Raw genomic sequence first — 15406 nt, forward strand, 5'->3', positions numbered from 1 at the left:
TCGAATTACCAACCCGGCCAAGCCTACACCCTTGTCAGTTATAATTAGTTATCAACAGAGGTTTAAGGGATTAGTGCAGAGGTGCGTCGGTTAGCGCATTATACAATCCGAGAACTATAAACTGAAAAAAGATTCTCTTCGGTGGCTTGGGGATGGGGTGGGTCTCGAGATCAACGACTGAAAGCCTTGGAACGTACACTCCCGCTTCAGCTCGTGCGGCTGACACACATAATCAGCTGAGGCTGTGCAGTGGGACCCCCAGTTTATCAGGCACGTAATGCTCAGGGAGGCCAAACCGTAGCTTAATGTCCCAAACGACTGTACTCGTTGGTCAACCGCCAACGAATTTGAAATTTCACTGTTGCCGTATAGCTGCATCACACAGAGGTGCGTGTGTTTATTACACGGCCTTACACGGGCTTTTTCCCCGCAAATGCCTTGCGGCCACTAGCTTCAGAGTTTCTGGTTCTACGAACGGTCAGTGCGTTCCTTCCTTGAACCTCCTGTAGTGCCTTTCTCACGTAACGCTGCCTCACCGTGCAGCGTTCCCCACGAGCAGCGAGAGATGGTGGTGCCCGAGGTCTCCGAGGAAGACGACGAGGACTCGCCCAGCAACGAGGGCAATGACGAGGAGGACCCGGGCGGCCCGCTCAGCAAGCGCAGCTCGTCGTCGCTGTGGACGCTGCTGAATCGCCGCTCGAGCAGCAGCGGCTCGCTGCACCAGCAGCAGCGCGACGCCGAGGCCGGTCTACTGCAGCATCCACCGGGGGAATCCCCGCTGCACGTGTACTTTAAGGGCCCCGACGGAGACGCCATGGAGTCCGGGCAGCAGGACGTGAAACAGTGAGTCTCATAGAAGCAATTTTTCTTGGACTGGTTGGTGAAACATTGCCTACACGGACGACAGGCGCCAACAGGCACGCGTACCAAACAGATACGCATTCGGAACACATACACACGCAAGAGCAGGCACGCATGCACATGCACATACACATCAGAGGCACATGCAGTCTTGTCTGTCCTTGTTGTTGTATGTGTGTCTACTGGTGCGTCTCAGCGCACATATAAAGACAAAAATTACGCATTCTATACTCTCAGTGACAAGTAAAGAGTTCTGCCGAATCATCTCCCACCACTGCTAGCGTGTTGCAAATGAATACAAACACACACACACACACGCTACAAGAGGGCGAATAAGCGACCACCGTCGTCTGGCGAATCAGTACTAGTTCCCTTTGAGGAAAAAGTGCAGGTGAATCGTTAACCTGTCACTATACGAGCTTTGTCGGGAACTGCAAGACAGGCTCGCTAGCTGGTTGCTTGAGGCGAGGAAAGATAGCGCGGGATGCTACGGGATCTGTGAACCACTTGCTATAGCTTTGACACCAAATACACACCACGGTGATCCTTCTGCGGTGGGAGTGAGGTTAATGTTAAATTGCGGGGTTTACCGTCTTGAAACTGCACTATGGGTTATGAGGGACGCCCAAGTGGATGGCATCCGGATTTACTTTGACCCACTTGGGTGCATGTAAATCTAATTCTAAGAATGTGCATTTAAATTTGAATACACGAGCGTTCTTGCATTTATTCCACATAAAAATGCAGCAGCCGCGGCAAGGAATTGAACCCGAGGCCGCATGTTCTGCAGCAACGCCCTAGCCACTAAGTCATCGCAGCGGTTAAAGAGTGAGATGGGGATCGGTGAACTCTACAGCACGGATATATGCATGGTGCTGACCCCAATATAGATTCCTCCATAGTGAACTGCGATAATCATGCTTAGAGTAACGCTTAGTAAACATCTTGATACAACCACTGAATTTCCACGCGCAGTCAGAAAAAGGAAAAAGAAAGAGATATGAAGTTGTGGTGTTCATTCTTGCAGGAAACACCTGTTGCATCCGCCTGAGGAGCGTCGGCGAGTAGGACGCTTGGGCAGTGAGCCGAGTACAGCGTCAGGCCAGAAGTCGTTCCTGCGCGATTTCTTCCACGCTAAGCCCGCAATGCGTGTGCAGGCTTGGACCGGCGCGGATGGCGACTACTACGGCAGCCCGCCGAAGCGACCCCGCAAGCCTCGAACCAAGGTGTCCTTTTCGGCGGACACGTCCAGCAGGCCACGCTTCGAAAAGCGCCATCGCAGCCGGTCTACGTCGGACCTGGTAGCCATCTTGGAGACAGCGCGTAAAGAAGCACTGCTGTCAAGCCTCGCGTCTATGAAAGCTGCCATGCCAAGGCGAAAGTCGCTGGAAAGTAGCCAGGCCGATCCAAAACTGTTGGACGTGCTGAGACGAAATAAGAGCCTTCCCGAGCTGAACATCTCCGACGCGGCCTACGAACCACTGCTGACACCTGCAACACCACCTGCGCCGACGAAGCCTGTCCGAACAAGAACGTCGTTAACACCGCAGTCTTCCTTGGTACCTAAGGTCTCGCAGATCTTGCCGCTCAAGCTGGCACCCAGGCCTCCAGCGCTAACGTTAAGAAAGCTGACTACACCGCAAAAGCTACCCGAGACACCCAAACCGGCTCCACCAACTGACAAAGCAGTCCAAGCAGCGCCGACTCCGACAGTGGTGCTTTCTCCGCCGCCCGAACCGACGCCACCTCCGACGCCAGCCGTTGTTTCTGAGGATGTTCATACGACCCCAACGCTAACGGAAACAGCTCAGACACCAGGACCAGCGCTCTCAGAACGTCCTGCTGCGATTTCTACAACGGTGCCTGAAAAAGCACCCCCTCGTCCCGAGACTCAGGAGGAAACGGCTTCGCCTGTAGAATTTACTTTGAGAAGGCCTCGAGTTCATTTGCCACGGCTTGTCGTCCCGGGACCTCGACGCGGTCTGCGGCTCAGTGCTCTGACAAAGGAGGACGAAGGCTCGGACGGTCAGGGCAAAAGCGAGCCCGTGGCTACATCTTCAGAATCCTCAGGGAAACCTTCAGCGTCCATTACTGCCCATACGAAACCGCGACTACGCGTGCGTGTGGTGCCTGAACCAGAAGTCATTCCACTCGAACCGACAGAGGAGGCCGGATCCCAACAGGAGAGCGCAGACAAGGAAATGCTGCCCCCTGGATCATCCCCTGAGCCTCTCCCAGAGCCACCTCCCAGCTTACAGCCGGAGCCTCCGGACCAGCGCGGGCCCGCGCGTCAAAGGGAAGAACAAACGTCGGAGCAAAGCCCTGGGGAACCAGTCGCCGACGACAAGACTGAGTTCGTAGTCATGATTCAGGAGAAAAGCCGCGACCGACCCAAGCAGCTCATCATCCTGCCGGGCCCGCCCGACCGGGCTGGATCGGTGGATAGCCTTTTAGGCGACACTCGGCCAAAGGGTCCTAAGAGGCGCAGTTCCCTGGACAGCCCCCGCACTTCTCTGGACGTGCGATCGTCCTTACTGACGCCACAGCCCAGGCAGCCCGTAACCCAGGTGCGTGCGCCCACGAGCAGTGATCGTGTTCGAAACAATGCCCTCCGCTTTTGTTGTTACTGTATGTCACCCTGGCGAAAACATGAACAGGTCATACTGTGACTCTTAAATTGCGATAACTATGGAAATAGATTTGTCACACGTGTAACAGTATAACCAGCTCACTGATGCTGTTACACTTAGGACAGATTTATTTACGATGTACAGCTTATTTGCAGGGAAAAGAGTATAGCGCTTCAGACATAGCTGATGTCAATAGCACAAGCGCTCCGCCGGCGCATACGCGCGTCGAATGCTGCCGGAGTCGACGTCAAGACGCGTTCCGGACGGCAGAGTGCATTATTTCTACTGGCACTACCGAAGTAGCATAACTGCGAAGAAAGCACGCGCGTTACTTGGCAGTATATGCGCGCCTGAACAATATTGACCATCTCTGCAGGCTCCCCAACCTACGGCAGCGCCGATTGACACGGCAGGGGTGGCTGCGGTTCGTGCGCCGCCCCCTTGGCGGACCGACTCACGGCGGCAGCGGCGCCGTCGGCGCAGCACTTTGCAGCGAGAAAGCGCGTCTCCGACGAGCCGCGAAGGCAGCCCTCTCGCTGCTGACGGCAGCCAGGAATCGCTGAGCGCAGCGGCTGCGGCGGCGGCGGCAGCGGCGGCGGCAGCCGCCCCTGTGCATAGACGTGTGCCCAGCGAGGTGCTCATGCTTTGGCAGAACGTGGGGCCCAGCGACAGCACCGAGGAACTGGATCGGCCCCCGCCGCCGCCGCTGCTCGAACTGCCGGGTGCCGTGTTACCGCCGCCTCGCGGCCACGTGAGGCAGCTGTCGCAAGTGTTTTCACATCGGTCAAGCAGAACGACTACTTCCAGCGTCACGGTGCGCACTTCCACGACTAGCCACTCAAGTGCGGCGTCCAGGGCGGATGCCTTCATTACCAGCGAGAAGCGCGATAGCTGACACGGGGTCCAGGACTAGGCTGTGTAGCGCGGACTCTTCCACTGGCGTCCGCGGTAGGGTGCGCGGGATGAGCGGTGGTGCCTTGGAAACAGGTAGCCAATGTTCAAGGCTTCGTGGCAGCCACAGTAGGCTTATTCCCATTGATCAGGACCTTGATGATGCCGCGGAACACCTGCCCAGTTCTTTGATACATTTGACCGTGCCGATCGTTGACAGTATTGTGAATAGCGCTGATGGTCCACCAAGTAAGAAAAACCTCAGAGCCCTTCCTTTATTGCGCATTATCGTACAGAATCTTGTAAGGGCCGCACTTTTGTTTTTCACTATTTTGACGAGGTACGGCCTTTGCAAAAGACCGAACCTTTTGGTCAAATGGTGCCGGCGCAGCTGGCGACTTGTGCACACTCCGGATCTTGTGCACACCCTGGTTCTAGCCATCTAGTAGCGGCACGGGGAAGTACGAAGCGCGCGAAAATTCGCCGATGCGCGCGCGCGGCATCGGAGCACCGAACACGATTGCTTCTCCGTTGGAAAGTATTTTTCCCCAAATTTTGGGCTGCCAAGTTGGGGGTGCGGCCCTTACACAAGTCTATACGCTATCTTAAAGTTGTTGAGAATGACTTTTATATAGATCTTCGAAAGTTAATGATAAAAAAGATAACTTCCGGAATGTGAATAGAACCGTTAAAATCTCGTTTGCTGATGCATTGACTCCCTGTCTCTGAGGCGTCCACTGCGTCATGACACTCCTTTTTACCTCAGAAGCGGTTCATAGCTAGGCATCCCACGGACTTCTGGTATTAGGATGGAACAGAATTACGACATTAACCAACATGGCGGGCCGCAGCCTGCACGCTTCAGGTATTGGTGGCCATACTTCAAGCCAGACGGGTAGCCATTTCTGCCCCATCTGCATCCCTCACGGCAAGTGAATGGTGTTATAGACCAACGCCACCTATTGTGGCGTTGTGTAGACTCGCTTCCCTTAATCTCACCTAACTGGCAAGGTTCGGGTGTTATCTCGACGGTTTTCTCGAGGTTGATTTTTGATATCGGGGATACCACACAGGTGGTTCACCTTTGATTGGTATCACTTCAGGCAACACACACCCTCTTGCTAATGGCAGCTCGCACTTTTAAACGATTGAAACACTCGTTCACGCGCACAAACGGACGAACTCGTAAAAACGCTTAATTTTAATATATGCTATAGCGCGAAATAAATTAGTACGTAAACACATGTCCCACATTCTACGCGCTTTCTTGAAAACGGATAGAATGTAAACGAGCACTTCTGGCGTTTATAGTGTATGTTCTATGGGTATTTAGGTCCTCGTTTAGCTCGCGCCATTTAATTTTTTTAATGTACCAACTATCCCAAGCATTAGCACGAATGAAAAACGTATAAAGACAGACACGGAACGCATGAACCAATCTGACCCTTTCGGCTCTCCTTTGATTTGGGAGCTCCCGCCTGGACACAATTGAAACGCTCATAGATGTCCAGAAACGCCCAAACGAGTCAGAATGCTTTCATATATCTTTCTCGATTCTTATACGCATAAACTATATGCCTAAATGCACCCTTGATGATTGGTTCTGCTCACATGGGAGGCTGGGAAACTTTCAGTTCAGTTTCAATTTATGATTTCTAAGCTGTAGGATGGTACCTTATTAGCGGTGTTTAATGACAATGCGACATGAATTTGTCATGAGAAAACGCTGCATCAAAGGCAAAGAGCTTTAAGGATCGAATTGGCACCACCGTAAGGCGAAACGATCAAGGAACGCTGTGACCGCGCTAGTCGCGCAGGCAGAGGTTATCTCTGACCGCGTGCGACTTTATTGTATTGTGGCGCGCCCAAACTGAAGTTAATTCGCACAGCTCTTTGTGACTACTTCCATTGTTTCTGTAGCGCTCACCAGACCCAGTTTCTGTAGTCACCTAGCTTAATTGTTTCAAAAATCAATCAAATGGCCCTAATTTCTTTTAATAACTCTTTCAGAATGCTTAGATAAAAATATAATGAATTTTGTGCAGTACGACCGCCGCCGAGATAAAAACCTAGGCAGTGAGCGAATAATCTTGTGCATACTGGACGCAAGAGTGAGTTTTCGCGTTTCTTCTGGATGTGATAAAGGTTAAACCTAAAATGAGCCGCGTATGCCAGAGCAATTGAAATACCATATCGGAAATGCTAGAGCTATGCCCCTGTCTTAAGTACGGATAAACGTTTCTACTCGCCAAAGTTCTTAGGCTGCTGTTGTCCGACGTTTCGACTAAAACCACATCTAAGTTCTTTTACGAAGCATATTGCATGGAATGGAATTGGAAAGCATTATTTCGTGGCCTCTTTCCTGCCCATTGATCATCCGCACATTGTATAGCCGTGTGACTGTCCTCGCTAACGAAAAAAAAAAAAGAAAATGGCCGCCTCTTCCACTCCGTGGAGATGGTCGAACAGCGAAGCTGTGTTAGTTACACCGAGTGTTACATGTCCATGTGTTGCACGTGATGCCAATTGCGTAAACAGAAGCAAATACAGATCTACAAAAGGAAGCTATATTGAAACGTCGCGAGTCGAGAACAGGCAGCGACTTCCGATGCTAATCGACGAGTGTACTGTTCTGTGGCCAAAACCTGCCGAGCCGCCGCCAGAGCCATCGGCTGCAGTCACGGACACCGCGCCTGTTCGGCACGAACGCTTGGAAACGCGGACGGCGTCGAAAGCAGCTCTACGCGTTGCGCGTTATCCAAAAGGGCACGCCGCATAGTGCAACCTTCTCTTATCGCGTCTCCTCCTCGCGCCCTGCGCGGCCTCTGATTGGTTGCCTCCTCCCTCCAGCGCGCGCCCTCTCATTAGTCGCCTCCTCCCACAGCATGCCTCTCCTCCTCTGCTGGTCACGTTACCTGCCCTCTCCCGGCGCGGCTCTCATCCTCTCCTGGCCACGTGACCTGCGTGACGCTGGACAGACGCGAAGGGTCCATAAGAATAGCTTCGCTGTTACAAAGCTAACAATGAGACAATGTTTTACCCTGTGCACTATAAACTTGCTTGTTCCTTCAGCATGATGATAAAGAAAATCACACTGCGCCACCCCTTAGAAAGTGACCACGGCGTAGCTTTAGGTGTGACAGTAGGCGATTAATTTTAGACCTTTCCGCGACTCGGACTTCCGTTATTTGCCAAGAGCAGTCGGTGATAAGAGCCCTACTGGAACAAGCAGTCAATAAATACGTTTTAGCCCGCGGTAATTTCGCAATTCTCTCACAAACTACTGTGTATAACTATACTCCATCTTTCAAGCTGGTTGCAGCATTGTGGAAGCTACACGATTTCTTAGCCAATAGGAAGGCCGAATGTCCCTCGAGATGTGCTCAATTGCGCCGTGTCGTCTGCTCAGCGTCTGTTTGCCATACTGTTACATGCTCCATGGTTGGTGGATTGACGCAAACAACGTTTCGACACCGTAACCATAAGCTGCGTTTACATGCTCGTGGCAACAGGGCTTCGCTTTACCTATACGCTTTCCTGGCAGTTACCGTGCAGCCTACTTGGCAAGTAGTACGGGCGAATGTTCGCCTGCGCCACAGAATCTGCTTGGCGTCTACTTGGCGTTTGCTCGCTACCGTCATCACGTACCATGCTATAGCGGGGTAGTAAATTAATGATGCAGTGTATAATTAGGCTTTTATAGCGTTCCACATCGTCAACGCATCACCAATGTTAATGCTGTGGTGCCCATCTGCTAACTAGAAATCAAACCAGTTTTACAGCTTGTTGCCGTGTCTGTAGTCCTAGCAGCGCGAAAACAAACAGCCGATCTCAATAATTAGGACAAAACATACGTAATTGATTTGACCTCAGATTGAAATGTGACTTAGCGGTGACGGATTTTGCCACTTGTTTCATGCTGACAAGGCGGAGAGCCAGTAACAAGCGCCATTTTGTATCGAAACGGGTAGTCGGCGCTGTATGGGCGCTGTCATGTCACGGTTGGGGTGGCTATTACGGTTACCGGCGGTAACTGTCACATTAATTCAAGGTGTACGACGTGCATGCGCAAAGGTCCCAACATGTCACGTATCGCTGTCCGTCTCATGTGGTGAGCAAAAATAAAACTCTCTAGTTAGCCAATGATTAGCCAGTTAAGCCCGGAACTATATACCGCTGCGCAAGTATATTGCCTGTGTACGCCTTGTACCTTCGGCAGTGCTGCAACGAGCTTGTGAGATGGAGTATAGGAATCTTTGCAAGTAAAGAAAAAAGAAACCATTAGCTATGCTAGAACGGACATGTTAACCTTTGCTCGGAGACTGCGGCTTCAGCATGCAAATATAGCATGTAAATAGTTTTCTTCTTTGCTCTCGCCTCTCTGCTGTCCTCTCCCCTTGTCCTTTACTCCAACCCCCACTGTTGACCGCTATTAGAGTGTCAGCCGTCTGCACTATGCAGTTCAGTGAGGTTAGCACTAAATTTCCTTTCCTTCCCTTCCTTTTTATTTAGTTATTTAGTATTTATGTCCTTGTTAAAAAAACAACCTGTTACCCAATTCCTCCATTTTCCACGCCCCAGCTCAGGGTGATGGTATTATAAGTTATACGAGCCTTCATGTAAAGATACAGTGTTTTATTGTGATGCCAACATACTCCCGCCTTTAGTCCCCTGTTTATTCGCAAATCTTTCCTCTGTTTTCTTATCGCAGCCTACTTTTAACTTTTATAGGTGTTTGTGTTTTCTGTAGCAATTGGTTAGTGTATCTCTTCTTTGTTAATCCTCTTTCCTATCCAGCTTGCTACGACGGAGTCTTAGACCGGTGTTACACGGTCACTTTCGATCGTGATCGAGCCGGATACCGTTCGGATTTCTTGACCGCGGTTGGCTCCCTCCCGCATCTTGTGCACATGAGCCAATCGCGACAGAGAAATTGTATCCTGATCGGGCGTGATCGGGATCGAAAGTGCGCCGTGTGACACCCGTATTAGTTGCCGTTTCCCCGTAGTATTAAATGACTGCCGTCAATTTTCATGCGAGCAGCAAACCGTTATAATGCCTCGTGTATGAAGCCCCGTGACTTTGGCCTCGGAGCTCTTGCAGCAGCTGAGTGTGTCAAAAGGCTGAATGTGTAAGTGGTTTCAGGTTAGCAGCAGCAGCAGCGTCTTTGACGATGCTAGCACTTTTCCTAACGTCTTATGGGGAAAATATGTCCCATCTTAACATGACGCTGTGGTACCAAGAAACGATTGCTTCCAATCTCATTGAATTGAGCAGGTCAGGAACTTAGGATGACAATGCGCAAAATGTGTCTGAAAGAGCTGACAATGTGCCACGGAAGAGAAACTACGTAATGAAAGATGTCACTAAATAGGCAAGATGTATTGCTGTAGAATGGCAGATGTTCAATAGGATGGCAAAATAGGGGGAGGGGGGATGTGAGATTGTTACTACGATCCATGATCAAGACTATACTACGCAAATAAATAAATGTGAAATGTTGAAACAACACGACACATGAGCAAGAGGTGAAATAAGCTTATAAGGTTTTGGTTTATGGTTTTAAAGTTTTATGCTCGGGTAGTGCAATGCCATCGATTGTGAGTGACAAAGCTTTTCTTCTGGAGTGACCTCCTGCCGCCATCTGATTTCCCCCTTTTTTTCTTTCTTTTCTTTTTTTGCTGTTGCAACTTGCTGTTTCAACTTTTTTGCTGTTGCTCACCTGCTGTGGCTTCGAATTGCCCTAACTTCAAAGTTGTCCGTTATCATGTGCGCTGATAATGGTCTGTCAACGGCATGCAGAGTGTATCCTTCAATAGCAATGCATACAGTCTAAAAGTCTCAGTGAGCCATGCGTGTTTCGTGTCGTCTGGAAAATTGTCTATTGCGCTTCTAAGACCTAAATGACAACGCTGATTCCCGCAAACATTGGCTCTACCATTGACCTAACAGCGCAAGAAAAAAAATGCGCTTCTAAGACCCAAATGACAACGCTGATTCCCGCAAACATTGGCTCTACCATTGATTTAGCAGCACAAGAAAAGAATCTCGAATGCGTAACTGTGGAAAGTGTTTCATTGCGCGGCAACTCTTCTTGGAACAGATGCTTGGCGTAGTCATGCCCCCCTCAAACCAAGTAAAATTTATGTGCGTTCAATGCACGATAAACGCTTCTGTTTGCGCGTTGACTGCCGAAACTGCCTTTTGCGTCAACGTAAACCGGGGGTACAACATGATGTCTCGGCACTCTCGATTTCGCCCTGTTGATTTCTGCCATGTTTGCATTTTGAGTCAATCATAAAAGGCGCTGACCACCTTAGTGAGTCAATCGGAGCTGGCATGATGGCGAATTTGACAATATGACGGAATTCGACTGTGTCGAGTGTTGTCCAGAATAGCGCCCCCCTGTTTTCAATGTAGTTTAAATGATAGAGTGGTTGTAAGAAAAGGCCCTGACCAGTCGTAAAACCATTCTTAGCAAGTGCGGCGACCAGTTACAAACGTGGCAGAGAATTCTCGACAGCGAGAAGTTTAAGGAATTCAATCTTTTGGTTTGGTCTTGTTTTCTTCCATCTTCATTCGTGTACACACGAGCAGCAATTGCGTGTGATAAATGAGGTGTGTCGATAGAGATACTGTGCTGCTTAGATAAAACCTGTGTGATATGTTCACGTCCATGGAGTACTGACCTTGGGTCCACCATTTTTGCCTCAGGGGTTTCGGCGCTGGAGGGGACAGCCAAGTCCGATGTGTCTTTCGTTTTGTTTGTCGTGTTTTTAGCGCCTTTAGCGGGTGGCTAGTCGTTATTGCATAAGTTTTATTGTGTGCTGAAGATATTGTAGAAGCGCTGCTCTGGGTTTTGTTTCGTGAGATTTTGTTGCTTTTGCATCTTCACCACCGTCTACTATTGTGATGTCGCGAGCCCCGTCAATAGTTATTTCGCCAAGTTTCCCATTCTCCTGCAACGCACTTCGATATTTCATGAATGCCTCGACGGATGACTGTCAAGAAGGTGGCTAGCAAGAGCAGCCTCTTCGCCAGCGGCACACCCGTGCGCATCTGCAAAAATGAGAAATTAGGGTAGACTCCAAGCTATCAATACTGTACTGGCAGTTCACAGGCCAGCTTTGCCTGTAGCTGTTTTCTAGTGGGTGAGAGCCTACTGATCGCGAAATGGAGGTAAACAAATGGAACATAACGCGCCACCGACCTTCCAGTACCAGAGGTTCAATGTCACAGCTTTTCCACGAGAATGCTGGCTAAAAGCTTGATCAAACAATTGATAGAGACAGCTTATACCCGGTGTAAAGCCAATATGCATATACGAAACCGCCGATGAGGCTTTTGCGCAAGCACGAACGTCATTATGTAGTGGGAATCATACCCGAAGCAGTGGCTTGGTATGTTAACTGCCAAATGGTTCAGTAGTGTCGAGACCTGTGACGATAGCTAATTACGAGGTCGTCTTCTCGAGTGTAATTATTGTTTGTTTAACCAAGAACCCAGTACGGCCGAGCAACTTCCTTGTACATTGTTCGTGCTATTTGATGAAGAACCGAATAATTTGTTAGTCTGCAACTACCTCTGGCAAAAACAAAAGTTCCGTCGCGTATCGGTGTGAGCTGGTCAGCATACTAAGACAATAGTAGTGCTTGTATGTGCCTGCAAAACACAGTAACGTAATGTGGGTTGGCGTTTGACTTCTCCAGCATTTCTTGAGCAAGGGATTGGATCTCGGACGCAATCAATTCCTGACCTTTATGCCGCTACCAAGATTTACCGTGAAGCAGTGTAAGAAGGGCGTAATGCAGTTGAAATGGTATGAACGGGATAAACCCCATGTAGCTCTGCAAGAGAGACGCATTGCTTTGTGTATAGTTCATCGAAACCTTTCCTTAGACAGCTGCCTACGCTGTCAACTCATGTAGAGCTTTCTTGTGATCCACTTCGAGCTTACGCACACTACTTGAGTCCTATACTGGGTGTGTTTTTTTTTAGAAGGTCCAAAATTAAAAAAAAAAACTACCTGTGGCAGATAGCACAATTCTAACCCTTAATATAAATTACTCGATTATGCGGACATTAGTTCTACGAGAAATCAAAATGCTTCATTAAATAACACCTAATTATGCTAGTTAGGTTTTTAATTAATTACTTTACGGCGCATAATTAGATCTACGATTTATAGCAGGTGAGTTCGCAAGGCGTGTCCACTTGGAACAAATTCTCAGGACTGCACCAGTTTTGAGATATTAATTTTCAAAGTGTCCGACGAAATGCATTGGTGTTCCAGTTACTTTTGGTCTTCAGTGCATAAAAGAGCGTTTTCTTAAACCTAGTAACTGGAATCTTTGCGCCTTGCGAACTCACCGGCTATAATTCGTAGATTTAAATGTGCCGTAAAGTAATTAATGAGAAAGTTAATTAGCGTAACTGATAATTATTTAATGAAACATATTGATTTCTCGTACAACTAATGGCATCGAGTAATTTAAATCACAAGTTAGAAATGTGCTATCTGCCACAGGCAATTTTTGAAAATTTTATACCTTCTAAGAAGAGACACCCGGGCATAGCTCAGCGGCGACGTGGTTTTCAGGTGCTCATGATGCCCACGTCTATGCTGCGCCAGGTTAGGAATCTGCGCCACAGATGTGTTCCTTTTGACATTGACTCCATCGTGTACTTTTCTCCTGCCTCTTCGCGCAACGAATTGCTCAAGTGTCAAAGGTCAAGCATCTTTTGTCGCGTATACAGGCGGAGTGTCCGTCAAGTTCGTTCTCACACATTCCAGCGTGATTGCGTGATGTCCGCGTTTGCGCCTTCGCAGCTTTTGTCTGTTTGCGTCTCATCCCTGTTCCTTGATTCCATCTTTTGCAAAACCTTTGACGTAACAATAAACCTTGGCGCCTTTCAAGCACAGCGTGCTGCTTGTGTTCTTACTTCGACATGTCCCAGAAGATGTCCACGCATAGCATGCCTGATGTTGATAGCCTCGAAACAAGTTGTAGAGACACCTTGTGAATGTATAAGCTGCATCTTGATTGCAGGGGGCTGTCGGCTTCGCGGGCGGAGAGACCAGGATTTACAAAGCACACCTCGTGTTGAACACCGGGTAGGTCCAACCCGCCGTGGTTGCTCAGTGGTTATGGTGTTGGACTGCTGAGCACGAGGTCGCAGGATCGAATCCCGGCCACGGCGGCCGCATTTCGATGGGGGTGAAATGCAGAAAACACCCGTGGACGCAGATTTAAGTGCACCTTATAAAGAATCCAAATTAATCCGGTGTCCCCCACTACGGCGTGCCTCATAACCAGATGGTGGTTTTGGCACGTAAAACCCCCTTTTTTTTTACCGCGTAGGTTGCTATGATAATAACACCAATAAGCCTGTTCAGCTAGACGAGAGGCTGCATTGCTGAAGGCACAGCGACGGCTAACTCGAATCCTATCTCCATCTCTGGCGATGGTTCTCGGGCTCGGGTCACAGCGGCATCTTCACTATAGCATCGCGTACTCAAGCGAAGCAGATTCGAAGTGTAACAGCGTGACTTTGTACGAAGACATAAACCGAAGAGCAGACGAGGGCATGCAAGTGCTGACCAGCACAAGCTTGTCAACTAACCCAATATTTGACACTACCAAGCGAAGCAGATCGCACAGGACTTTCCTGGTAATCTGCGTTAATCCGCAAAATAAACTGAATGCGAAGATGGCGGGAAGCATAAGGTACACGTATATACGACGTGTATCTATATCAATTGTGAACTTAATTCATTTAGCCGCCGCGGTGGTGTGCTGGCTTTGGGTTTGCGCTGCTAATAAGCTCGACGCCGCGGGATCGAATCCCGGCTGCGGCGGTCGCATTTCAATGGGGTCGAAATGCAAAAACGCCCGTGTCCCGTGCATTGGGTCCACGTTAAAGAACCCCAGGTGGTCAAAATTAATCCGGAGTCCCACACTACGGCCTGCCTCATAATCATATCGTAGTTTCGACACGTAAAACCTCAAAATTTACTTTTTGATTATTGCTTTTGTTTGCGTTACGCATCCAGTCTGGCGCTTCGTAGAAACCTATCACAGAGTTTTCACACGTGTAGGGCCAAAACATATTGCCAAGAATTGTGTGTTCTTTTTTTTTTTTTGTCACACCAACCCTATGGTGAAGGAATACGGAAAGTAATTAACGACAGATACAGCGGAACTAAGGGCCTAGTTCGGAGCTTTGAATGCGCTTATGCAACACCTACTAGATATAACTGAAAGCGTGCTTGCTTTTAGCGTGACGTCACTCTCGTCACTTTTCGTATAGTCCATCCGCAGCAGGTGACGAGCCGCCAGATTGCAATCACGTCTTTTTGCTGATCGCGGCGTGTCACGCTTGTGCTACCTCGGCGCGTGATGTGTGCGCTATATTTTGCGGTCACTGTGTCGTTGTGCTGTTGCGATGTGAAACTTGAGAGAGGCCACTGGTCATGCCATTTAAGTACTGCGTGCAAACTACCCCAACGAGCCGCAGCTATACCCGTGTTCTCCTTCCCGAACGAAGAAGAAGGCAGCCGTCATAAGTTGTCACTGTAACACCGTGGAAGGAATACGAAGTTGTGAGCTCTGCAGAGGTAGGTGAAGTTATTGCTAACAGCACTTCAACCTGCCGTAGTTGCGTACTGGTTATGGTGTTGGGTTGCTAAGCACGAGGTCGCGGGATCGAATCCCGGCCACAGCGGCCGCATTTCGATGGGGGCGAAATGCAGACAACACCCGTGTACTTAGATTTAGGTGCACGTAGGTGGTCCAAATTAATCCGGAGTCCCTTACTACGGCGTGCCTCATAATCAGATGATTGTATTTACTCTTCTTTTCTCGTGGAACAACGAACGCTAGGCTTTCATTAGGGCGAATAAACAAAGATGCCCAGAACTGCTGTAGACGCCACTTTATAGTCATTCTTGAGCCCATGCAGTATACGTTAAACGCATAATTTTCGCTATTTCACTGCAGCGTAAATTACAAACAATTTATACT

At 49.2% G+C, this 15406-nt stretch overlaps 1 protein-coding gene and 1 long non-coding RNA gene across 2 annotated transcripts in view; both read left to right on the forward strand.

The window, feature by feature from the left end:
* Positions 1-3530, forward strand: part of LOC119442927 (uncharacterized) — a 31341-nt gene extending 27811 nt beyond the window's left edge. The window contains exons 9-10 of the mRNA XM_037707999.2: positions 544-843; positions 1889-3530. Of these exons, the coding sequence (XP_037563927.1) occupies positions 544-843; positions 1889-3530 (1942 nt within the window). The remainder of the gene's footprint in view (positions 1-543; positions 844-1888) is intronic.
* A 6825-nt stretch (positions 3531-10355) lies between these two features.
* LOC125943328 (uncharacterized) lies at positions 10356-13309 on the forward strand. Its single transcript, XR_007465742.1, has 2 exons — positions 10356-12368; positions 12964-13309. It is a non-coding gene; the product is annotated as an uncharacterized LOC125943328 (long non-coding RNA).
* The last annotated feature ends 2097 nt before the right edge of the window (positions 13310-15406 follow it).

Source organism: Dermacentor silvarum, chromosome 2 (genome assembly GCF_013339745.2).
Source record: "Dermacentor silvarum isolate Dsil-2018 chromosome 2, BIME_Dsil_1.4, whole genome shotgun sequence".
Classification (NCBI taxonomy): domain Eukaryota; kingdom Metazoa; phylum Arthropoda; class Arachnida; order Ixodida; family Ixodidae; genus Dermacentor; species Dermacentor silvarum.